We start from the raw sequence: 25,762 nt of genomic DNA on the forward strand, positions 1-25,762 counted from the left end.
GGAGGGAGCGAGGGAGGGAGGGCGGCGGGAGCGGCAGCGGAGCCGGCGGGCCCGGGTGCGCGGTGCGGGACATGGCCCCGGCGGGGCGGCTGTGCTGCGCCGCGCTGCTCTGCGGAGCGCTCAGCCTCTGCAGCCTGCGCGCCGCGCCGCGCCAGCCCGACACGCTCTACTTGTGGATCGACGCCCAGCAAGCGCGGCTGCTCATCGGTAAGCGCGGCTGCCTATCGGTAAGCCCGGCTGCCCATCGGTAAGCGCGGCTGCCTATCGGTAAGCCAGGCTGCCCATCAGTAAGCGCTGGTGCCCATCGGTAAGCGCGGCTGCCCATCGGTAAGCGCTGGTGCCCATCGGTAAGTGCTGGTGCCCATCGGTAAGCGCTGGTCCTCATCGGTAAGCGCTGGTCCTCATCGGTAAGCGCTGGTGCCCATCGGTAAGCGCTGGTGCCCATCGGTAAGCGCGGGTGCCCATCGGTAAGCTCGGCTGCCCATCGGTAAGCGCGGGTGCCCATCGGTAAGCTCGGCTGCCCATCGGTAAGCGCGGGTGCCCATCGGTAAGCGCGGGTCCTCATCGGTAAGCGCTGGTCCTCATCGGTAAGCGCTGGTGCCCATCGGTAAGCGCGGGTGCCCATCGGTAAGCTCGGCTGCCCATCGGTAAGCGCGGCCGCTGCCCCCAGCGCCGGCAGGGAGCCCGCAGCCGAGCCCGGCCCAGAGGGGCTGCCGCACATTGCGCCCCTTTGCCTTCCGCAGGCTTCGAGGAGGACATTCTGATCGTGTCCGAGGGGAAGATGGCCCCGTTCACCCACGACTTTAGGAAAGCCCAGCAGAGGATGCCCGCCATCCCCGTCGGCATCCACGCCATGAACTTCACTTGGCAGGCAACGGGACGGGCAAGTGCCGAGATGGGGCCGCGGCAAGGGACGGGGGAGGCTCTGTAAACCCGGACAGGTGGCTCGGGCTGGAATAGCTGAGGAAACCCTCTCCGAGGCGCGCTGGGGCAGCCCTGGGTGCGGGAGTCCGAGATGGGATGGCTGGGAAGGCGCGTTGGGAAGGGGCTCGGGCGCCGGAGAGCCGCAGGATGCTGAGGCGTGGGACACAACTCACCAGGAACGCCCCAGGCGCCCGTACTGCCGTAAAATTGGTACCGGTCGGTAGTTACCTGGATGAAGTTTTCTTTCGACTTTCTTTAGCTTATGGGCATATACTGCAGGCTCTTCATTGATCTCTATGTACTAAATGGGCAGCTTTAATTTGCAGTTCTAGGAAATAGCAACTCTCTTCTGTAGACATAATTTTACGAAGTTAAATTGCAAAACCACATAAATCTGCAGTTTATTGAATCCTGTTGGATTCTTTTGTTGAAAATGTTAGAATCTGTGACATATTTTTGTGAAGAAACATATGTATGATTCGACACACTGGCAACATATGTTGAATTTGCATAAAGCTGAAGCTTGTTAGTGTACATTCATGGATACAGAAAAAAACATGGTGGCATAAAATCCTGGATAAAATTATTTCATTTTTGCAATGCTGAACATTGACTTTATACAATAAGAAGTTGGTAGAAATGAAACAATATTTACATTTAAATAGTGAACATTGATTGTATAATTCAACTAATTGCAGCTTTACAAATTTGGTTGTGGTTTTGTTTGTGTGAAAGTACTCTGTCTGCAGGACTTGTTTGGCTTCAAGGTGTTGTCTGACGCCCTCGCAATTTTTGCTGTCCTCACAAAGCCTTTGGGTTTAGGAAGTACTTTCCCCCTCCTCCAGAGAGGAAGGTGAATATGGAGAGACAAAACTTACTCACAAAGGCTAAGTGACTTGCTCTAGGTCTTTGGCGTTCCCATCAAGCTTTACAAAGAAAACAACTTTGTACACCAAGGGTTGGCATTTAAATACCTAGAAATAATTAGTGTCTTTTGGGACTGTATTTCCTGCTCCATTTCTCTACCATCTTCAGTTGCTGTTGATGATAAAACTCTTTTTTGAATGGGTGATTAAGATGTTAGCCTGAACACTGTCATTCTCTTGTATTTCTTTCTTGTGCTCTCGTCTCCCTCCTTTGCTGCCTACAGGTAGGTCATTAGGAAAAGGTGGTTCCAACAGTGATTTCACTGAGAAGAGTCACAGGCTTAAAGACAGCATAGGAAAATCTTTTGCTTGATGCAATTTGCAGGATGAAATCTTTTCTGAGCAGCTGCAAAGATGTTTAACTCATTAGTCCTTCTCCTATTTTCTGAATTACTGATTTCCTCTTAGACAAAGCATGATTAGTAAGTGAAATACCTAAATGGTTAAAAATTTCTGTGTCTCTCCAGAATTTCCAATATTTTATGAGGGGAGGAAATGAGTACATTTTTACTTCTTTCCAGTGTTCTATTTTGGTTTTAAGTATACACGTTCTTAGAAGTTTCCATTAACACATCCAGGGAAGTGCTAAAAACTTGTTACCTTTATTCTGTACTTTTTTGGGAATTTCATAAGTCAGGAAAAGGAAAATGAGAAGTGGAAGGGAGGAGAAGAGAAGGAGAGGAAAAGAAGAGAAGCGAAAGGGAAAAGAGAAGCAAGAAAGGAAGAAGGAAAATAAATGGAAATGACTACTTTTTGAAAGCAGAAAGGCATTTGAAGTGCTGAAGTACTAGACTGTTGTTTTCAAAATAGCTGTTAACTAGAATACTGTTCCTACCATGTGGTGAAACTGAAATAATTCTTCTCTGGTACTTGTGCCTTACAGACCTCTTCACCCTGTATCCCACTTGAAATCTGAAGATGTTTCTCTGGGACCCAGGGTTGGGGGGGCTGTCAGTAGTGTATGCCTCATCTCCAGGAGTAGCTAGACCCTTTTTGGGTCTACAGCTATTAGACTTCTCCTGAGAAGGTGCAGGACATCCTATCTATGGCATTTCATGGTTCCTAGTCCTGATATCAACAAGATGAGGGAGGGAGAGAGCAGCTGGGTGGGTGTCTGGCAGACAGACAAGGTCAACCCACCATGCCTGGGATCCCCAACAGGGCACCTTAGCATGTGCAAATATCCTGTGGGTAGATCCCATCTACCTGCTCCTGGGATAAATGATCCAAGTTTGAGGTGAGTAAATAATCCAGCCCAGGGAGTGGCAATGCTTCTCAGTCCTGCGTGGCTGAATATTCTAACTCAAAAATGTCTTGTGAAAGGCATATTTTAAGGATTTGAACATCTGTATTCTGTGTAAACAGAAGTGCTTGAAACTCACTACATTTAGGTGTCATCCTTCTGATGCAGTAGCCTTCGTGTCCTGAATACCTTTTATGTGAAAAAGATTTTCTTTGATAAGCAAAATAATTTTCACTAGAAAGCAATAACCAAAGAAAAGCATTTGTTGCTTTTAATTCCTAGTCCATTACTTCTAATTAAATATTAAGAAATATAAGGGGAAACTCAAAATTTAAGCGTTTGATGGCGCTGAATATATAGAGTTTTTGCTATTGAAATCAGGATGAGCCAGGGGTGACAAGAAAGTCAAAGCACTGCAAAACAGGATTGTCATGTTTTTATGCACTTCATGCTTCTACTTATAAATTAAAGCATAACATTACTGATACTATGTTCTCTTTAGAAAATGAATGTAATCTATGTAAATTGACAGCTACAAAGATTGTTCTTGGAATTGAAAGTTTTAGAAAAGCAAAAATCAGTGATAGTATGTAGTATATAATATTCATCTATGTAACCACTAGAGCTCATTGGTGTTCTTCTTGCTCTTATTCTGGATGATTTTTGCAAAAGGTAAAAGGAGTCTTGTCCTCTGTAGAAGGTTGAGCTAAAAAACTTCCCAGCGATATCCTATCACACTGATTAATGCTGCAACATGTTTTAATGAGTGCCTTAGTGTAAGTTACCAAAGAGTTCAGTGATAGCATCATTTCTACAGCATTAGGAACATGTGTCAAGTATTTAATCTCCAAAAACCCAGTATGTCTTTTTAACTTTCAGTGGGAATTCTGACAGCTGCAAAATTAAGTTCACATCCGGGGGAGTACTGCTGGGAGAGAATCATAATTAAAAATAAAATAAAAATAAAATAAAATTGATTATTGCCCAGACAGCAGGTGCTCAGTAACAGAGAAGTAGCTTGGTTGATTTGATAGAAAGGATGTGAAAAAATGAAACCAAAAAGCAAGTTGGAACTTTTGTGATGTAGCATTCTCTGTTCTAATCCACAGAAATATTCAATCTGGGCCACAACCTGCCCAGGCTGCTTTCTTCCTTTCAGATATGGTAGAACTATATGTGGTCAGATGACCACATCAAAAAGATGTCCACCTCTGAGAAAGAGGGAATGTATGCCTCCAGTGCATTTTCTAGCATCATTTCTATATTGTAAAATGAAGATCAGAAATTCTGTATAGTTAACAGCTCCTGGAGGCTAGTTCTGATCTCAGCAATGTCACCATCAGCCCTGAATAGCTCAGTTGAGTTCTCTGAAATTTTCTTATATTGCTGAGATGTACTCTGACCATAAAGATAAAATGGAATATCCAGCTATGCTAGGAGAAGATCTGTTTCCTTGCTCAGAGGAAAGCTAACAGACCACCAATTTGAAAGCATCAGTGGTGCAATAAGGTGCTCCAGTCAAATATGGCTATTTCCCTCATAAACTGAAAGAAACCAAAAGGTATTGAATTTCAAAACCTAATTCTTCAAAGGAAACTTTTCTTCAAAGAAACTGCTGAATTTTTTCTAAGTATCTTATTTGTAACCAGTCATTATAGTGAAGCTTTTCAGTTTAAAAAATGTCTAATATGCAAAATTTAGGAGATTTTTTTTCCAATAAAAATATGGCTCTTCTCAAAGTTTGGTCAAGGTAATTGTTTAAACTCACACTCCTGTGATTTTCAATGGGACCTTCACTGCACTTTCTCGTCACCCAACCAGGGAAATGCTTTGTTTTCTGTCCTCTGTACCAAAATTTCCATGTGGACTGTGTACATGTTTACATACTGTGAGCATGATTTTTAGACAGGGGGTTCTCATATCAAGAGCACAGCTCCAAACCTTTAACATTTAGATTCTGCTCAGCTGTGGTATTTTGCATCTCAGTGTTGTAGACATGCCACCAGGGATCAAAGTAATACTGTAGAGATCCCACTTTCTTAGTAAAGCAGGCATGTGCCAGCCATCTGTTCTATCTGCTGATAGAAAACAGCAGTAAAGTTTCTCAAAGTTTTGCCAAGAAGAAAAAGAAGGGATTTATTGCTCAGCAGAGATGAGTTACAAGGCACCTTGTAGTGTAAGCTGCATCTGGTTTCCATAGTAATTTACATGGCATATGTGTAAACTGCACAATTATTCTTTTTACACAGCAGTGTAAACCTGTGTTAAGCAAACAGTTCTTCAAGATTTTAATTGTTTATCATTTCTATAAATAATCCATTTTTAACAAAAAAAACCAGTTAAAGTAATAAAATATTTTCTCTACATTTACAGTAGTGGTTACAATGTACAACATAACTGTTGAAAAGCATTGGAACTAACAAGGACACCCCAAGTTTCAAGACTACATTTTGTAAAAATGTACAGATTTCACTCCCTGTGTTACTAGCAATTTTTCTAGAAACAGAGAATCCAGGCTTTCCTCTTATGATGCTTTCCTCTGTGTTGCTTTCCTGTTTGTGGAAGTGAAAATGTTTTCTGGCAACACCGCTTCTTTTTACATGCAGTTTCACAGGTATATCCTTAGTGGCCTAAAGTTAATACCATTAACAAGTAATGCTGTAGGGAAAGAACTAAAATGAGAACTAACTGAACTAACTGGAAGAATTTTTCATGTCTCTAACATTTTCTCTTGCTTTCACACTTTACAAAGAGGTTTTTTGGGGTAGCTGCAACTATTATTGACTTGATTCTAGCCAAGTGGATAATATACATACAAAGCAAATGCAAGAAACCACACTCTTCCTAGGGCATGCAGGTATGTGAGGAATATGGTGTGCCCCAGAGTTTTCAAAACTGATATGTAGTAGATATTTGCAACATGTTGAACAGAATTTCAAGACCTGAATATCGTAGCTCAGAACAATGAGTTTCAGATTATTATTTTTAAAGCTTTCAAGAAAATGCATCTCAAAACCTCTTCTGTTTTGCCTTCCTATGTGTTTACACTTGGCTTGTTAGGATTTGTTCTTTTATTTGCCTATTTTCTGTACAAATTCCACCATCTGAAAGTTTCTACTTTACTTGTGCTAGTCTTTTTTACCATGTTGGATTTTTTTGTTTTTCTGGGAGGTTTTTGTTTACTTGTTGGCTTTTTGACAGTTTATTTGTGGCCAAGCTCTTCGCTGCACCAAACTGTAACCCAGGCACAGTGGAAATGTAATACCCACCTGGACTGGCCTGATACAGCCCAGGCCTTCAGCACTGCCTCCCACCTCTCACAGAGAAGCAGCAACCCAAAATCTGCCCCCAAAAAAGTAATATAAATAAAGCAAAGACATTGATAGTGTTGTACAGAGGCACTAGGAGGCTTTACCCAGCTGTGACACCTGAAACCCACCACAGTATGTGGAATCTTAATCTGTTCACAGAACACCTTAGCAATGGCTTGCATAGGTTTGGGGTGGATATTTTTTTTCCTCCCCAGCCACACAAGAAAACTCCTGGGGTGTTTTTTTTTTTGCATCTGGAATGAAAGTTTGCTTTGTTTTCCAACCAGCTGCTGGAGTCCATCTTTTTTTGGCCATACATGGAAAAATAGGCAATTACCTTTGAACTGCTTCAGCACTTGCTGTCATCAGTACCAAATACTTCAATAAATAACTCAAAGACCAAACACTGCTTTCAGAGCTGGTCCCACAAATCCTCTGAAGTTATCCCTTTGCCTGGATAAAAAGCTATCTAAACCCAGCTGATCCTAAAGGAAATAAATATGTCTGACATCGAATCTGGAAATCTCCCAGCCTCAGGTTTTGGCCCATCACCAGGCAAAATAAACTCCCCAAGCAGCAGCCCCCTAAAGAGATCTGTCACCAGCTCTGAACACTGAAGCACAGAAACCAGCAGCAAGAGCCAGAGAGCCAGCCTTTGCAATGACAGCTGTCCAGAGAAGCAGAGGGCAGGCTCTTGGACCATCCTGAGAACAGAGCTTTCAGTACTGTGATTATGAACCTATTTTTTTCTCAGAATTCATGGAAGACATGGACAAACCACAACTTGTTGATGAGCAGAAGTTAAGGTCTCCCTGCAACATTTTCTATTTGCCCTCAACTTGCAAATGTGTGAATATTGATATAGCCAATGGGAATCTGAAACTTAAAACCTCATAGGCAAATAATCAAGTCCACTGAACACCTTCAGTAAGGAGTACAAGTACCAACTTCAACCTGTTGCTTTTGAACTGCTGCAAACACTGGTCCCATTTTGCCAAGTTTGAGCTTTAGCCAGTTCTCTTTCTTGCAGAGGTTTTGGGAAATAAATTGAGCTGTTGAAACAGAGTCGATTTGAGTAACCAGGCTGAAACAAATTTATTTTCCCGTTGTGAAGCCACAGATAGATGAAGTTTTTGCAAGCAGCTCTGTGGCTGCAATATTCTGGAGATTGTCAGGGAGAACAGGCAGGTTGCACAGCAGAGCACACAGTCAGGGAGAAAGAAAAGGCAAAACACACTTATCTGGGTCTGTAATCATGAGTAACAGACTGTATACATAGACATACTAAGAGCTGAGAATTAATTTGTCAGCAGAGCATGTTGGCAGTTACCTTGGTTGGTATTTTTGGTTTGGTTTTTTTGTTTGTTTGTTTGTACTGGCTTTTCTTTCTTACCTCCTTCCATCCAGTTTTGCACAGGAACCTCTATTTACATTGCATTGGCCTGATCTAATTTCTGTACTGGCAAGTGAGGGGAGCTGAAAGCTTGTAACCCAACATGGTGATTCCCTCTAATCAGACCTGTGACGTGTTGATATTATATACAGGGTGGAGCAGCTTATACTGATCCTTAAAGGCAAAAATTAGAAGCATTCATCACATCAAGAACCATGGGTTTCACATTTTTACTTGATGTAACTGCAATTTTCCTTTGATGGGGTAAAGTTTGCACCTTATCCACTGACTGTGCTCACATTTGAATTCTATCAGAGTGGACACCCTGCTTAGTTAATAGTCCCTTTTTAGTTGTATTACCAAATATTCACAGTAAAGTAAGCTTCATAATTTATATTATGAGGCCACTGCTACTTTCATTTTATGATTCTATGTATCACCTGACACTAGAATTAGAATATGGAAAACATTTTGACATGCATATCATATTTATATAATACCTTTATTCATCCAAAAGTAAGGGCTTTCTCATCCTGTAAAATACAATCAAATGGTATAAATTCATTAAATTGTATTAAGTAGGAAATACTTTAAAGGACAAGGAATCTGAGAGTTTCTGGGCAGGAGGAAGAGTGACCTGGGGATAAAAAGCTCACAATCTCTTCATATTCTTGTAGAATCTCTTTCTTTTCCACCTCTTCCCAAGCCCAACACCTCCAACAGAAAATTCTAGTTTATATTTCAGAAACTAGTTTATATATGTGTTCCTGTCCCTGATTGCACAGACTGAAGTAAGTGCAGTGAGGTCTTTCCCCCTGCCTGACTTTGATTAGGTGATGGAACATACTGAGGATCTTGAGCCATTTCTGTGCCCTGCAGTGATGTAGAGAGCAGACCTGGCTGCTCAACAAGGCTTGTGGTGTGGGACATTGCTCTCCTCCAGCATTTTTTTCTTCCTGAAAGTACTGTGGATCCCCCTCATCCCAGTACTACTCACTTCATTTGCCAGTAAAGGCTCATTTGGGGTATTTGGGGAATCTCCAGCAGCCTACAACTCCAGCAGAAATTAGGGATTGTCAACATATCTGGAATGTATTGAGTGGCAAAAATGAAAATATGGTCCCAGCCTGCGAGAGCAGAACAGATTTATCATAGATATTCATCAAGGAATAAATTACATCTCTGTTCATAGCAAAACTCTTGAATCCCAAATGGGACAATTGTTTTATAGCAGAGTGCAGACTTTTGCTTTCATTAGACTCCTGCTTGTATTATCACAGGTAAATTTGGGTTTGTGGAGGCCCACACATTCATTTCTGAGGCTGCTGTCCCTCTTGCATATTCTCTAATAAAAATTAAGTTATGGTCTCTGCAAAAGATTCTTCTGGGAAACATTCAGCTGCTGGCCCACTTTGTCAGGATTTAGATTGATACAGAATAGGTCACATTATCTAGAATTTAAAAAAACCACAACAGAAAGATGCAGCTTTCCCAAAATAAACTTTCTGACTTTCTTAATAGGACTTCTTCCTGCAAGTGTGTTTAAAGGGTTCATCTGGAAGCTCAGCTTGATCCTGTGTCAAGTCAGCAGAGTCCAGACTTTGTGAAGATGACTATGCTGCACCAGGGAGGGAAAGAAACGTGGTTCAAGACAGCAGGAAAGTCAGATTCTAGCTGGGCTGAACTTTCTTCTGCAAGTGCTGGTCTCTGCCCTTTGATTTGAGGGTGCAGGAAGTCAAAGATGAGCTATTTTTAAACAAGATACTTTGTTTAATTGATGGGAAATTCACTGGACCTTAGCTCTAAATGCTGGACCTGTGAGGCTGGTACTGTAACCCAGGGATGAAGCTGTGCTGACCCTGCCTACAGAAACAGCCCAGAAGACAGAAAAGCTGTTTGCAGAACCTGTTCAGTTTCCCATCAGAAACTGGGGATAGGATTACATTTCCTTGCTTTACTCTGAAGAGAAGTCCATCTTGCTTTGAATAATTCAGGGTATAGTTATGGTGGACAGAATTATGTGGAGGGCTGTAGAGTACATGGAAATATGGCAGCAATATATATCCATTTAGCAGAGTCTTCATTCAGTAGAAAAATCAGTGTGATTTTAGGTACAACAGCAAACACACAAGTTCCTTTTCAGATACACTTAGCAAACTCTTAGTAGTGAATTTAGTTCTTCTTTCACAGTAATATCTAGAATTTGCTTTGATCAATGACAGCCTGTGAAACAAGAAAAAAATTACTCTGAATTTTCACCAAAAAAAGGAATTTGAAAATCCATGCAGTAGGTATTAAAAGAGAGAAGTGTTAAGGAAGTCTTTCCTAATGACTTGTCAGGAGGGAGTTGAATTGATGAAACTTTTTGAATTTTAAACACTTGTCTTCCTGTAAAAGAAGGCTGAAGACCAGCATCTGTTGGGCAACTCAGTCAGAGGTGCTGCAAACTTTCTGTCACACTGGTACACAGAAGTGGAAGCATCCCTCTTTGAAACCCTTGGAGGACTCCAGTCTGACAGAAGCTGCTGTGAGATTTCATAACTTTTGAGAAAGTTCACTGCTTATGTTTTAAAGAGATATTTATATTTGTTACACAGAAGTGCCAGTTAAAGCCAAGATTGAAACACATGGACTCAGTAAAGGCCAATTATATGACCTTTGCTGTTTGCCACGCTTTTAACTTGTGTAAGTAATTGATTACACTTTCATGAGATCATAATCAGAAGGTTGTTCTTCGGTAATGGTGTGCTAGAGGAGCTTTATCCTCAACTTCAAAGCTATTCTGTGAGGCTTAAGAACAAAGGGTTGGAAGTTTGAAGCGTGGCCAAAATGAATCTGTATGCATTATCCATGTTTACTACCATTCAAGAGGTGGATTAGCTTATTCTTCATCTGTGAGCTTTCCCTCATTATATCAGATGAGCCACCATCTCTGAGGTTTACATTTGTGCTTTTAGAACTATTCTAGCTAAACTAAATATAGTGCCTGTTCAGATCCCCATCATAGCTAACCTGAATACTTGCTAGTGCAATCACTTCTCTAATTGTAAAGGTTTTATTGAAATTATTTTATGTTCTCTGTGAAGAATTTTCAGGGTAATTATTAATTATCAATAAATCTATCCAAAGCCTGAAACTGTAGATGGGCTATAATCTAAAGATGCCCTCCCAGGATCAGCCAATCAAGCTATTCACTTACTTTTCAAGCTGTGAGGGGACAAAATAACCCTGTGGATTTTTCTCAGTGGAGACATCGAGTGTTGCAGGTGGCAGTGGCAGATCTGCAAAGACTTGATTTCTTAGGAGGTACTGTCACTGATGTGACAGTATTTTGTATTTTTTTTTCTCTAAGGGAAGTAATAATTTTCTTCTTTTTTATTAGCTTTGGGAGCTGGGTATTTTGAATGTTTGTGATCATGAAATGTCCACCAGAGAGAGCACTAATCTTCTCCTGGCTGAACAAAGAATGCATTAGCCCTTGCTGTGCTGGAACAAGGATTAGCTTTCCAGAATAGCCTTTATCAATTTTCAGGATACCAGAGCAGTATGTTTTATTTAAGATTTGAAGATAGTGAAGGTTCATGTGTATTTTACTTACTTTAAATCTGAACTCTTAATGTATTTCTCTTTTTGGTATACTGTTTGCTTCTCTCTTCTTGCCCAAAGCAGAATTATTTATTTTCATCTGTAAGACATAAGAGAAAACAACTTAAAGGAAGTTTTTGTGTCAGACCTGGTTCATGCAGAGAAATACCATTCCTAGATAGAAATTTTCAAGATGAAATTAATTTTATGTGCATATTTGTCAAAACCTTAGTGATTTTGTCTTATTTCAGATTAATTATTTTCAAAAGTAACCTCAGTGAAAGTGTACTAAAATGCATCGAAGAAAATGTGTCAAACAAACAAGAAAAGGTCTAAATGATGCAAGTTGGGTTATTTTGCTTTCTTTGTTTCCAAATAAAGCAAGATAGAGGAGTGAGAAACTCCCAGACTATTGTCACTGAGGAGCTGTAAATTTGCTGTGGCTGTTTTAAAAATGTTGTGCATGCCACATGCCTTTGTGTCTGTGCTTGTACTGAACCTGGAGGTTGCTGTGCCTCTGTTTGCACACACTCTGCTCTCCAGGGCTCTGGCCTGGTGGAACAGTCCCACTGTCCCCACTGCAGGTACCTGCTGCATCAAGGGCTTGCCTCTGATCTAAACCAAAATCTTATTGTCATTAGCAGGCCAATGGTGGACAGGAGTGTGTGCTAGGCTTTTATTTGTCTCTCTGTCTCAGAAGTCTGCTTTCATGGCACAATGAGTTAATGCTCAAAGTTAATGCTCTGCTGGTACACTTGGATTTTTTATTTTTCACCTTTGTTCCTCTCAAACCCCAGTCTTTCCAGCAAAACAAGCTTTCTAGCAAGCTCTTCAGCTCCCAGTCTGAGATTGGTTTCAAATGACTGCTTCAAATGTTAGAGTGCCTCCAGAGCTCAGGGTATGGTGAGAGAAAATATTTGCTCAAAATTGCTGAGTAGCTGCCTGGTTTCTCATGTCTCCCAAAGAGCAGACAACTGCCAGAAACGATGCTAAATATAATCTAAACCTATTATGTTGTGACCTCACTAAGCTTCTTAACAGTGATTTTTTCATATAACTTATCTCTATAAAAACTATTTCCTCATTATTTGGAGGAAAAGGGCATGTGTTCTGCAAAGATTTCAGTCCATCTCCCCAGTGCAAAGCATTCCTGGTAGCCTATAATGTCACCTTTCAAAATCTGAGGCTTCTTTTGAAAGCAAATAATAAATCCTACTTTCCCAATTTTGGAAATCATTCTGTTGGAGGACCTGATCTGCCATCCACAGCTGTATGCCACAGGAGACATTAAGCACCAGTTAGTCGTCTTCCATTGGCAAAATCAGAGAGTTTTATACCATTCCTCTAAAACCATTAAAACCACAAGTAGTTATTGTTGAAAGTTTCATGCAGGGATGCACTCTATTGTTTAAAAAGTCTTCCTTTTTGTGCATGGATTTTCTTCAGTTTGCCACAATTTCCTTAATGTGAAGAAAGCAGGCATAGAAAGAGGCTCTAAGATTTGTGAGCATTTCACCACAGCATTGTCTAATTACTACTGTCACATAATGTATTTTCCTTTGAGATTGCCTATTTCTCTGAGTTTTAGTTTGTATCCTTCTTTTTATTTCTTTAAAACACCAAATTTTCCTATTCCTATTTTTGTGTGCATCTCTGTTTTTTTAACCCTGCTGCTTCAGTCTATTCCCATACCCTTAGCAGCTGATACTGGAAGACAGGTTATCCTGTCTTCTGTGTAAATTGATTTTCTTAGAGCAGATTTCAGTATTGCTTCGTGTAGTTGAGCATGTCTCCCATTTTAAGTCTACCTCTTGAGAATGACAGCAAGTTTCTGAGTGTTACACTGAGGTGTGAAAAATGGTTTATCCACTTTGTGACAGAACCAATTAACAGGCTCTCTCCCTAGCACAAAAATAGGCAGTCTGCAGGCAGGCACTTTATTATCTGCTTGTCTAAGAAAACCCCATTATGTTGCTCATTACAGCAGTGTCTAGACTGAACTGCAATAACACAATGTTCACATATATGTACATATTCCTGCTATGGCCAGACTCCTTCAATAGCCTGGTATGCAGAGTATGGATAATCTTTGTTGGAATTCATCTCACTTTGCTTCATGCTTCGTCTTGGAACACAGAACAACTTCTCTGACCTAATGCAGTTAATACCTTGGAGAAGCAATGGTCCATGCTGTAAACACCTAACAAACACATACACTGTCTCACTTTGTGACTTTATTTATGGCATATGCAGCTGTGAGCATCTGCTATGGATAACGCAGGGAGAATCTTCCAGTGTGTGCATAGCCAGAAATATTCATGGATCTGGGATAAAAAGGAACTTCTTTGATGTGTTTCTTTCTTTAAATATAGAAAATTGGCATTAAGATGTATTTGTCATTTAATTGATAACAGAACATTCAGCATTGATCTCTTTAAAAGAATGACAAGAAAATGTAGTTAATTTCTTACATCTACTTCCAAAGCTAACACACATTTGCTTCTTAATTAGAAAGGGTGCAGATTTCATTAGGTTATTGAACCGTGACATACAACAGTTCAAGCTACTCTCCTTTGCTTTAGGTACTATAATTCTATGTGTATCACATAAAATGGAAAGAACATAGGGCATATTATCATTCTTTGATTAAACATGAAGGAAAAAACAGGCAGAAACAACATGGCATCTGAATGATAAGAGAACTTTAATGCAATAGATCTTGAACCAAGGAAGGGAGATCTGTAGGAATTTTAACTGTGTATCATTTAAAACCAAACTGCCGACAGATGTTTGCTACAATACTTGTTAGAGGGCTTCATTATTTTTATACCCTTTTAAATTCCTCTGATTTATAGGAAACAGCCATTCAATGTCCATAAAAGTTAATCCCAACCAAGGAATTATTTGCCTAAAGTGAAATTTCCTCTCTCTGCTGAGGGCTTTACCCACATGGGGAACTGTTAAAGGGCAGCTGCTTGGGGCTTCCTGCTGCCTGAAAGCACCAGCTCCACAGACTGTTCACACAAGGACTGCAGGGATCCTTGCCTCAGTTTCTGAGGATCTCAAACAAAGATTTTTCACAGAAGTAAAGCTTACTCTTCCTCAGGTGCTTTCTGAAGTCAAGACAAAAGCCCTTTGTCTGTGCAAAGTGTGCAATTGTCAATGATTAGCAATTTCATGCAAACCCCATTTTCTTCACCACCTTTGACAGCACCATTCCTCTAAGATACAGCTTCACTACTGAATTAAGACCTTTACATACCAAAGAGTTCATAGGCTGGCTTTAAAAGAAACAAAACAAAACACGAAAAACATGAGAATGCCTTTATAATAAAAATGGATTACAGACTGGGGATTTTTCCCTTTATCTGCCAACAATATCCAAGCAAATTTCATTTTCACTACCAGGTCATTCACAATGACCACTTACAGCATAAATTATGGTAGTCACTAGACAATATTCTAATTGCACAGACCTATATCTTCAATTAACCATCATCACTAAATTTCATGGTAGGCTGGAGCATGGTAAATATTTGCTGAGTGCAGGTTGTTTGCTTTTCAGTCACGATGACTAATGCAAGTTAATTGGCAATCAACTCCAATTACAGCAGGACAATACTGGAGACTCAATGTAGGGCTTGTGTCAAGACAGATTTTCTCCAAATAGATAGGATTTATAGCAGTCAAATCAGGTTTTAGATTCACAGATTTGAGGAGTTACACTACTCTGCTTTACTGTGAAGCCTCTCTAGACTGGGATTTTTGTATATAACTTTTATGTCAAAATTTAACCAACTCAGTCCAGCACAACATTTGCAAACATCCTCTGCAGCACATGCCTTTGAAGTTATGCTAGCTGGATCTACCTGAGATGTTTCAGCTCTTAGATACTATCATTTCAAGGAGCTCAGTTTCTGCAGCTCAGCAGATGTACGAACCTATGCAGAGAAGTGGTGAGAGCAGTTATCTCTCCCCAGTGCAATATGTGGCTTTCCTCCTGAGCAGCCTGGTGTTTGTGCAGTATCTCTCCCCATCTCTTCAACATGCCATCAGAACACAGTCCTGCCTCAGGCACTAACTGCTGCTACACCTCTGCCCTGGTTACAGGAATTACTTCCTTGAGCAGCACTGGGTATTTTGGCTCATGCAGCAATGGGTCCCTTTTCCACAGGGAGCTTTCTTTTCCTCTTTACTCTTAGGCTCTGGAAAATTTGCTCTAGAAAATGAGATTCCAGTCCTTTTCCTACAAATTTGGAATCTGGCTCACAAGCTGATCTTCTAAAATGTGTCTGGAATGGAAACACAGGAGTGGAGCTATTTGGTCTAGTTACCAGTTGTTGTTTACCAGAATAGTAAGAACATAATGTTTTAATATCCCAGGTCATAACTCATTATGACCTGGTTTAGATACAACCAAACATCAAAGCTAACCAATGAGAAACAGACAGTGGAGCCTTGACTCACTCACTGCACTATTCTATAGATGTGTGGAGATGTATAATTATTTTTCTGAACCAAAGTTTTATTTGAAAACAAAAATGTTCACAATCTGACTTTACGGCTTGTTTTCATATTTTGGCATGGTATATTGTATTGGAAAAAATGTCTTTAATTAAAAGCAGAGTTTTGAATGTTACCCCAGACTCCATTTCTCATCTTTGGTTTTACTGTTTCTCTCCATGTCCTGTCTCCCTCACACATTTACTCCATGTGTTTAAACCCCACTTAAAACCTTTCATTGTTTCCTGCCCTGTCCTCTGAGGTCTCTGTGCCTACACAGCACCCTCTGAAGATTGTCCATGTAGAGTGTAGCCTCATGCTACCTCCTCTCTGTTGTGAGGTCTCCTTGCTGTCCCTACAGAGCAAGTGGATATGCTGCCAGGACTGATCAGGAATTTCATAACAACCTTTCTACCCAGGTCATGAGTGCTTTTCTGGTGTCATCAGGAGCTAAAGGGAGATGGTCTCTCATACCCTGCCAGGACTTTTGCTCAAGTTAGCAGAGCACAGAATCACAGAAGGGCTGAGGCTGATCTGAGACCAGACAGTCTGGCCTCAAGATGATCTAGTCCACCCCTCTGTTCAAGCAGTGTCATCTAGAGACACTTGTTCAGGTCTGTGTTGAGCTGGGTTTTGAACATCTTCAAAAAGAGAGGCTCTACTTGCCTCTTTGGACAACCCCTGCCGGTGCTCAGTCACTCACACTTTAAGATGTTTTCTCAGTTTCTAACAGATTGTTCTCTATTGTGCCTATTGCCTACTGTTCTGTCACTGCTCACCACCAAGCAGAGCCTGGGTCCATCTTCTTTACACCCCACTATCAGCTATTTATACTCATTGATTGGATCCCCCATCAGGCTTCTCCAGGCTGAATGCTCCCAGCTCTCTCAGCCTCTCCCTGTACACCAGACACTCCAGTCTCTTGATAGTCCTTGTGGCCCTTCACTGGCCTCACTCAAAGTCCATGCCCTTCTTGTACTAGGGAACCCAGGATATTACAGGAGAAAAAGGACCTTGTTCTGGCTAAGGACATGGACAGACATCTTATAGATATAAACTAGCTATCATTTATCAGCCCAAATTTTGGCTTTAATCTCTCTTTGCTGCAGTGTTTTATCTAAAAGGTAGACAGAACAGTACTGTCTACTGTCAGTGACCAGGTGGAAACACATTTTCAGTGCCCATGCTAAGGTCTCCACCACTTACCTGAGATCAGCAGATGGAATTACCTGTAATTCCTGTAATGCTTCATGGTGAGTGAGATGCCACAATTTAACATACAAGTTTCATTTCCACTTGCTCTGCACTCCAGCAGTGGAAGCCTCTGGTGACTGGCTAAGGTGCATGCATACATCTCAGGTGTACATGGTGTGTCCAGCCATGTTGCAGACAGGCAGGTCATCCAGACTCACCAGTCAGTTCCAGGAGGATTCTGCCCAAAAAACAGCTTTAAAAATGAGTTAGTTCCAATATTTTCTTTGTTGTCTGTCAGATGACCAGTGTGGTTTGTAAAAAATGTTTTCTCTGCATAACATTTGTCCACTATACGCATGCCATTGCCCTTGCTGATATGCTGCATATTACTGTATGGTCACTTGCAATCTGTGAAATAAGAGGAAATTACATGAAAATTATGTTTAGATGAAGAAGCAATCAGGGAAACTATAGAAACTAATCCAGTGAATGGCATCATGAAAAATATAGTATTTTTCTGCTATAGTTTATGTGCTCAGTAGTTTGCTTCTTAAAATAAATATAGATTTTTCATTTATTTTGTCATAGGCTGAATACTACTATGAATTCCTGTCTTTGCACTCTTTGGATAAAGGCATAATGGCTGATCCAACTATAAATATCCCCCTGCTTGGAACAGTTCCTCATAAAGCATCAGGTTTGTACTGTTGATATTATAAATTTTGTTTCTGTAAAAATATTCTACAGCCAGTAAAATCTAAATATTTCATTATGAATTGTAGTTCTGAAGTTTATTGCCTAAAGCAATGCTTGCCACAGTACTTGGCACTGAACAGTTTGTAATTGTCTTGCCTAAGTACAGCAGCATATTTTGTCTGAGCCAAGACACATGAAGCTTTTATGTGTAGATAAATCAGCAGAAACTTGTGCAAAATTGTTGCATAAAATCCATGAATGCTATTACTTAAGTTGTACAACTCTTGGAAAACAAATTCTTTGATCACTGTCGGGAAAGTAATCAAATTACTCTGTTTCTCAGATGCTGCAGTTTGTGGATGTTTTGCTTTTATTTGGGGTCATCAAGCATTCAGCTCAAAGACACGAGTTCTAGTTTAGGATATAACCATTTATCATTTGTCCCTTGGTTGTGCATTCTTAATCCTTCACTGGGATTTACAGCTCCACAGCAGAGGCTGAACCCAAGCCAATGCAAGTGCTCCAGAAATACCATGGTGGGTAGTGAGCTGATTTGAATAAAAAAGCCTTCCATGAAACATTATTGAATCTGGTGCCTCTGAACTGGATGAATAACAGTTCATGTCGTATGTTTCAGGGCTCATATGTGGTAGACTCTGGTAGGAGGCAGAAATGCATATCTTGATGGCAGCAGTGTCTTAGTGATTGTCTTTCCTAAATTGCCTTAGCCAACCTGTGGGATAAATGTGGGAAATAAATCGGTAATGAAACAGGAGGATTGGACTGCAAATGAAGCACTGATATACAAGTTTTCACCTTTGATGAGTCTTTATTGGTTCTCCCTTTTTCAGTGGATAAATTCTGAAAGTTTGTGTATAATATTCTCCATTTTCAACTGCAGTCAATTGGCATTGAAGTAATGTTTCAATATAACTTTTTGCCATGATGCCTGGAACTTAGCTTGAATGGTTGGTCTCTCCATTGTTTACCCCTCAGCTTTTACTACCTTCAATTTGGAAGATGTCCTGTGTCTTAACTGATTTGTCTATTTTATAAGCCCACATGGGTTATAGATCTCTCTTTCCAGTACTTCTCCAGACTCTTCTTGAGTCCATATCAACTTCTGTTATCTCAAATCACCTTGGCAAGGTGTTCACTGCCATCCATTGCATGAAGATCCCTCTCCTGTTGTTTCAAGTCTGGCTGCCACAGCTTCACCTGGTGGGCACTGGTCCTTGCACTGGTAGAGACAGTAGTCAATCTGTATTGTTCATCCTATCCATTATTTTGTACACACCTATTATGCATCCCCTGATTTTTTTTTTCTCTTTGCCAGACTGAAGAGTCATAACCCCCTCAATTGCTCCTCATTGGGTGCAGCCTTGTCCTTCTCTAAGCTTTCTCTAATTCGGTACATCCTGAGATGAGGTACCAAACTCCCTTTGGATTTAAGTGAGATTTAAATCACCTAGATCCTTAGACTTAGTTGAAAACCATTCCCAAGTCCCAGAATTGGTACCTGATTCAGTGCTCACAACATGGATATTGTTACACCTGATAAGATGTTAAGAAGGCTGTAGAAGATGATTTTCAGTGGGAGTTTAAAGAGCAAAGACTGCTCAACTTGTGCAAAAGAAGATATTTGGGAGGAGTGTGGACACCTGCCCAATGACAAGCAGCTGGCTGCTCATTTCTGCCTGCAGGGGAAAGCCTGTGAAGGTCCAGTGGTTCAGTCTGAGGTTAGCAAGTTCAAAACAAAGTGAGTCATTCCTGAGGCAGTGATTAACATCTTGAACATCACACTCAGAGAGGTAAATACAGCTATAAGTCTGTGCCCAGAAGCAATGCAGGGGCCTGTGGCTGAGAAAGGGCTGGCCCCTGAGTGCCCTGGGCTGGCTCCTGCTGTCCCTGTCTGACCCAGGCAGACTCTGCTGGTGCAGGCTAGTGTGACCAGGCTGCTGACAGGGCTACTTTGTGCAATTCATACAACCCCCACAGGCCACCAGCCAGGCTCAGGACACCTTCCCCATTAAAATATAGGTGCTGAGCATCCAAAGATGCTGAAAATCTCTCCAAGCTCATGGCAGAAATCAGTGTCTTCTCTGAGCACAGCACCATCTCTGCTCTCTCTGCCATGCTGGCAGAGTGGGAGTGGGCTGCAGGGCTGTGGATGGGCTCCCACTCCTCTCCAGACCTTTCATGCCTGCTTCTATTGAGATTGGCCATTCAGAGATGTTCCTTAAGCAGACCCACTTGAGACTGAAGGTGGTTTTTGTTGCTAGCCTTGGCATATTTGCTTAGTGGGTAAGGTAATTGCAAACTTGAAGGGTTTGCAGACATACAGGAGCTACTCTCAGCCTGCTTCTACTGAAGACAATTTAGAGAACCTCAGTTTCCTGAGAAGAGGGAAAAGGCATGATGTCCCAGACAAAATGTATTAAATCTACATCATCTGCATCCTCAGAGACCATTCTAATTATACCTAAAATTAAATTAGGTTTAAGTCACTAGGTTTCCTCAGGTTCCTTTTCAAATTAGTTAAACTTTCTTTGCTCTGTTAGAGCCATCTCCCCTGTGGCCCTGGATACAAGTGCTCCAGAAGACACAGAAGTGTTTATGTGTAGGAGAGGCTGTTTTCTGGCCTGGTGGGGAGATGATGGTTAACAGAAAGAGGCCCATATCTGTGATTCCCTCTCATTTTTTTTAGCCAGGGATGGACAACTGTAAACTGTATCCTGTATTTCAAAAACAAGGACCAGAGCTGAGGCTTGCCCTACTGCAGCCCTGGTCAGCACTGTGATGGGCCATGGGAGCTCATGGCTGTTTTTTGATACAAGGGACTTCTTTGGCTTGGCTGTGGTGCTGTTGGTGGGTACATAAAAATGCAAAGATTCATATAGGGGCTTTATTTCAACTCTGAACCACCACAGAGTTTAGCCAGGTGGTTTTTGTTCACAGGAGGGTCCTTTACCCCACATCTGTGCTCCTACCTGTTCAGACACACAGTGTTCAGTAAATTTGGATACTCCCAGAGTAGGCAGTTCTGAAATAAAAGGTTTATGGTCTGTGGCCTTGTACTCTAGGGATGCATTGCTGGGTTTTTCCCCAGGCATTTGAACCACAGCCAGATCTCAGAGGAGTTCAGGGCTTGCTATGAATTCAATGAAATATAGATACTGCTATAGTGCTGTCATTTACAGTCTGCCACATCTTCCTCCCTGCTGCAATTTGTTCAACCAAAACACTTCCCAATCCAAGCACTGATTTCCTGCACTTATGCTATAAGAAGGTTACTACAGTTTAAGAGGTTCACAGCATTTAAAATGTATTCTTAAATAATCAACTGTAAGAGTTTCCTTCTTGCCATATGGTTGCATTGTTTTGGTCTTTGCAAAGGTTGGTGCAAATCCCTTGGACTGTATAATTGCTTTAGAATGGGAACTGCAAGTGACCTTTCAGTTTGTAGGACTTACCAGGTTCAGAATGGGTTTCAGCAATACAATATTCTGTATTTTAACAGGGCACCAAATAACAAAAATGGCCAAATTATGGCTTGCAAAATATTTGTAGCAAACAATCTAAACCAACCCAAATGTAGGGTTTTTAGCTCTGCATTTCATTCAGAAACATCAGCTTCAGAAGAAAGGAATAAATAGTTGGACTTAAGTTAAAAAGCAGCTAAGAAGAGCCAATTTTGAAGAAAAGAGATAAAATCATTTCATCTGAAGATTATTTAAAATCTGTTGTGACAATGACAGCAGAGAATTCCATAGTTCTGAGGTTACCTGGCTTACTTCATCATTAAGAGACTCCAGATTTACTGGCCTTAATTAGTAGCTTAAACTCTTTGTATTTCAAAAGAGCTTGAATATTTTTCCTGGAAAGTCAGTGTCCAAATGTCACTATGCTTAACTGATTCTGTCAGACTGAGGTGTCTATGTCATCTTTTTAAAAACTGCACCCATGATCATAATTTTCAAATGTACCATTTTGTCAGCACTTTATGGAGTAAGTTTTGCTTACATCAGTATCTTATTTAGGTATGAATTGCAACATCCAAACCAGAAAAACTTATCTAAAGTAACGTTTTTTTTCCCAAAATATATGTTTTTACAGAAGTCATATGACAGCATAGAAAATTTAGACTCAGAAGTGAGCACTTCAACTCAGAAAATTAAAAGTAGGCTTCCAGCTTGTTTTTATATATCCTTAGATAACTCCACATGAGTAATTTCCTCACCTGCAAGAAAAGTATGGTTGTGTTAACATCACTGTCTGTGCTATAGACTTGGGTTATTTCATCAAATGAGCACAAGCTCTTCTGTGCTGTTGTACTTCTAACCCTGGAGATACCACTGAATAAAGGGACCTGTGTGTCTCTGTGTTACAGGTTTTCTTCAATGGCATTCCTCCAAAGCTTAAATACATCTATAGCATTTTTCTTTAGTATTTCAATGTATGCTTGTATATGTATATGTATATGTGCACGTAAATAAAAGTATTATTGGTATTATTATCCTTTTAGTTGTTCAGGTTGGATTTCCTTGCCTTGGAAAACAAGATGGGGTCGCTGCATTTGAAGTGAATGTGATCATAATGAATTCAGAAGGCAATATTATTCTCCAGACCCCTCAGAACGCCATCTTCTTTAAAACCTGTCAGCAAGGTAACACTGAAGAAAACATGCTGGAATGCTGTTAGACCAGGTCACTTAAGTGTCTTATGCTTCATTTAGGATAAGAGCTAGAGAGGATGGAAATAAAGCAGTCACACAATGTGTAGCAATTATGGTGAATTCCAGGTTTTCTGGCTCTGTGTGCATTTGCTGATCATTTACTAGATATTTACTGAGTCTTTTCCTACTGGACTCCCTTAGCAGACTGGGTTGGAGATGTTTGTCCTTCCTCCTGTTCATTGCTCATCACATGAAGGACATTGATAAAGATGTATCATATGAAAAACCCCTGTTAGCAAACAATTAGAGGTGCTTGGAGGAGATCTAGTTCTGTGAAACCAGGCTGAGGTTAATGTTTGGCACATCATCTGGGGACCTGACATTCTGGGATCTATAGTGGGGACACTGGTATCAATTAATGCTGTCAGTGCCTTAGTTCCAACTTGGTGTCTTCAGTTCCCTAAGTCTCGAACTTGCACATCCAATCTGAATACAAAAATCTTAAATCAGGTAATTTCTGCAAAGCTTGGTTTACCTTCTCTGTAGCCTCTTGCTTTTGATGCAGGTAAATGGTGGAATCTGGTGTTCAGTATTTCCAGCTATCCAGCAGTAAGCACACAGAGAACACGCTGGGAGAAGAGCACCATGAAGTTATTGCAGTGTTTGCTTGGAAGGAGAGCACTTAATCAACTGATCTATGAGCCATAAGCTCTATTTAATAAGATTTTCTGAATTAATTTGATACACCACAAACAACTATAATTATCACTTTTAGCTGAGGCTATGGAAATTGAAAAATAAGTGTCTAAGATAGGATAATTATCCCATATCATGTGCAATTGTATCAAATTAACCCCATGACAGGGCTGATGTACAAAGAACAAATTTTTATTTTCCTACTAAATCTTCTTTCACAGTCCCACATTTTCTTCTCTGCACTATTTTCTCTGAGATAATTGGCTGTCGTGTGGCTTCAAAGAGTGAGCAGCAGGAGCAAGAGCTGCTTATTCTTTGAAACCTCACTATGCCCAAACAGCAAAGCTGCTGTCTCCTTTGAAGCCTTGCTGCTGCCAATTAGCCCAGGGAAAGTGGAGGAGGGGGAGAAGAAGTGGGCAGAGAAACAGGAAGAAAAATGGAGCCTTAAAGGACACAAAATCAGTCAGATGTCATGTATGAAGCTGTGTGTCTAGTGTAAATACAACACAAAGGTTTTCCTATATTTTTTTTTCATTTCAGCTCAAAGATACTGAATTCAATAAACTTTGGAAATAGCACTGGCACATTCTAATAAGGACAGCAGATTTACAGGACTGTATTTTGGAAAATAGTGGCTTAAAGAGGAAGGACTTTAAACTCAGTTTAATAGTAGCATTCATCCAAGTTATCATTTCTGTGTTATTATTTGTTGTTACCATTTCTATACAAATTGTAATATCTAACAATTTAGTAGTATTGCATCGTATGACCTCTCAAGAAACCTGGGGTTGATTATTGTCCCAGTCCTTTGTTCCTGGAGCCAGCTGAGAGACACAAGGAAGATTTTCCCAACTCTAGAGACATGCAGAGGAGGAGCTTTCTCACACCATCTCTTCCAGCCTGTACTGGAATAACTCCCCTTCCTGCCCTGTGTCTAGTAAGGTGGACACAGCAATGTTTTGGGACAGATGCTGAGAAGGATAAGAATGTCTTTAGCAGTTGGTGTTAAAGTAGGTGTGAGTTTCCTTCCTCTGAAAGATATCAGACATGGTGAAGAGCTCCTGTTAGAGCCTAGCCACTGTTTCCAGTTATCCTTGGCCATGCAAAGGCCCCAGCTGAGGAAGAGAGGGAAGCAAGGGAACACTTTTGTGGATAAGAGGGGACTTGTTATGGCTAAGAGGTGATCATAAAGAAAAAAATATATGCTTTTGTATTTTTCTTCTTGAAATAGTATGCATTTAAGCATGCATTTTTTTGGTAATGAATAGCAGCTCTGCATTTGAGTACAAAGAGAGAAGCATTTCCAGAGTCCTAGAAAATAGTGTTAGAATACAGTGGGACCAAAAAACCTTCTCTACAATTACTACAACTGCAAACTGCATTACTTTTAATGCATATCATTTTACCTCAGAGGTTTTGAACCTTCTCACTTGGAATGTCACACAACAGAGCATCAAGATGAGAAGGTTGTGCCTACCACTGATTCTTACTGATATTAAATTTTTCCAGTGGGAATAAGCAGTCTCTCCTGCCTGCTTTATTCTCTGTGAGGGATCTGGGGAGGTATTTTTGAGTAATTGTTTTTCTACCCAGCAAGCCTTTTTGATGGTGTTCCATAAGGCTTGATTTAGTTTGCCTTCTTGTTTGATGGACTCTAGTATTTGGAGGATGGTGGTGGCACTCAGAAGTATCTCTCATGCTTGTACAAACCTACCAGTGTTGCCAAATGCTTTTACATATTTGATCACTAATTGAGATATGAATGAGAGTTGATCATGATACAGAACTGTTGTGCAGGAGTGCTTTCATCTTCCTTTCTGGCCTTCTTCCATTTAGCCTTCATGCTCACTCTTTCATGTGAACACAGATTTCATCATTGTCACCTCAGTAGTAACAGATGTGGTAATTAAAGCAATGCAAGTTGCAGTGACCTCTACTTCAGGCTGCAGAAATCAAAACTGGTCCTGCACACTAAGGGTAGGTCTAACCAGCCATGCAAGTTCTGCACTGAGTTGCCTGATCATTTCCACACAGAAAAGGAAGTGCTGGATTGATCAGAGCATCCTCACTGCTCATGCACTTAGAGAGCAGTAGAGCAATGAAAATGCAGAGTCCATCAACAAGTGCATGGCCCATGTGAATGCATGATGGATCTTCTACTTGTAGACTACTAAAATATACACTAATTTATCTTGAAAAGGTCTTAGCTAAATTTCCATTTCTTCATTGTTTTTCTGCTAGCAAATATTTTATTTTATTTTAAATATTTTATTTGCTGTGTCAAAGAAATGTATTGATCCTACTGAGACCTATGAGCATTTTAATTAAGATTGTTGTTGTATTTTATGAAGCTGAATGTCCAGGAGGATGCAGAAATGGAGGGGTTTGCAATGAAAGACATGTCTGTGAATGTCCTGATGGATTTTATGGGCCTCATTGTGAGAAAGGTAATTTAATAAAAAATCTCAACCGTTTTCTTTACCACAATCTCAAGAAAAATGAATCTCCTGCACTATAGGCTCTCCAAAAACTAAGAATGGACTATTCTGAAGATTTCATGTATTTTGAGTTCAAACATGTAAGAGAATTGTTATTGTCATCCATGGTCTGGTGGAA

At 40.6% G+C, this 25,762-nt stretch overlaps 1 protein-coding gene across 1 annotated transcript in view; it reads left to right on the plus strand.

Moving 5' to 3' along the window:
* Window positions 1-25,762, plus strand: part of WIF1 (WNT inhibitory factor 1) — a 34,508-nt gene continuing 8,746 nt past the window's right edge. The window contains exons 1-5 of the mRNA XM_079305307.1: window positions 1-207; window positions 744-883; window positions 17,668-17,776; window positions 22,301-22,441; window positions 25,498-25,593. Of these exons, the coding sequence (XP_079161433.1) occupies window positions 72-207; window positions 744-883; window positions 17,668-17,776; window positions 22,301-22,441; window positions 25,498-25,593 (622 nt within the window). The 5' untranslated portion in view covers window positions 1-71. The remainder of the gene's footprint in view (window positions 208-743; window positions 884-17,667; window positions 17,777-22,300; window positions 22,442-25,497; window positions 25,594-25,762) is intronic.

The sequence above is a fragment of the Erithacus rubecula genome (genome assembly GCF_903797595.1).
Source record: "Erithacus rubecula genome assembly, chromosome: 4".
NCBI lineage: Eukaryota > Metazoa > Chordata > Aves > Passeriformes > Muscicapidae > Erithacus > Erithacus rubecula.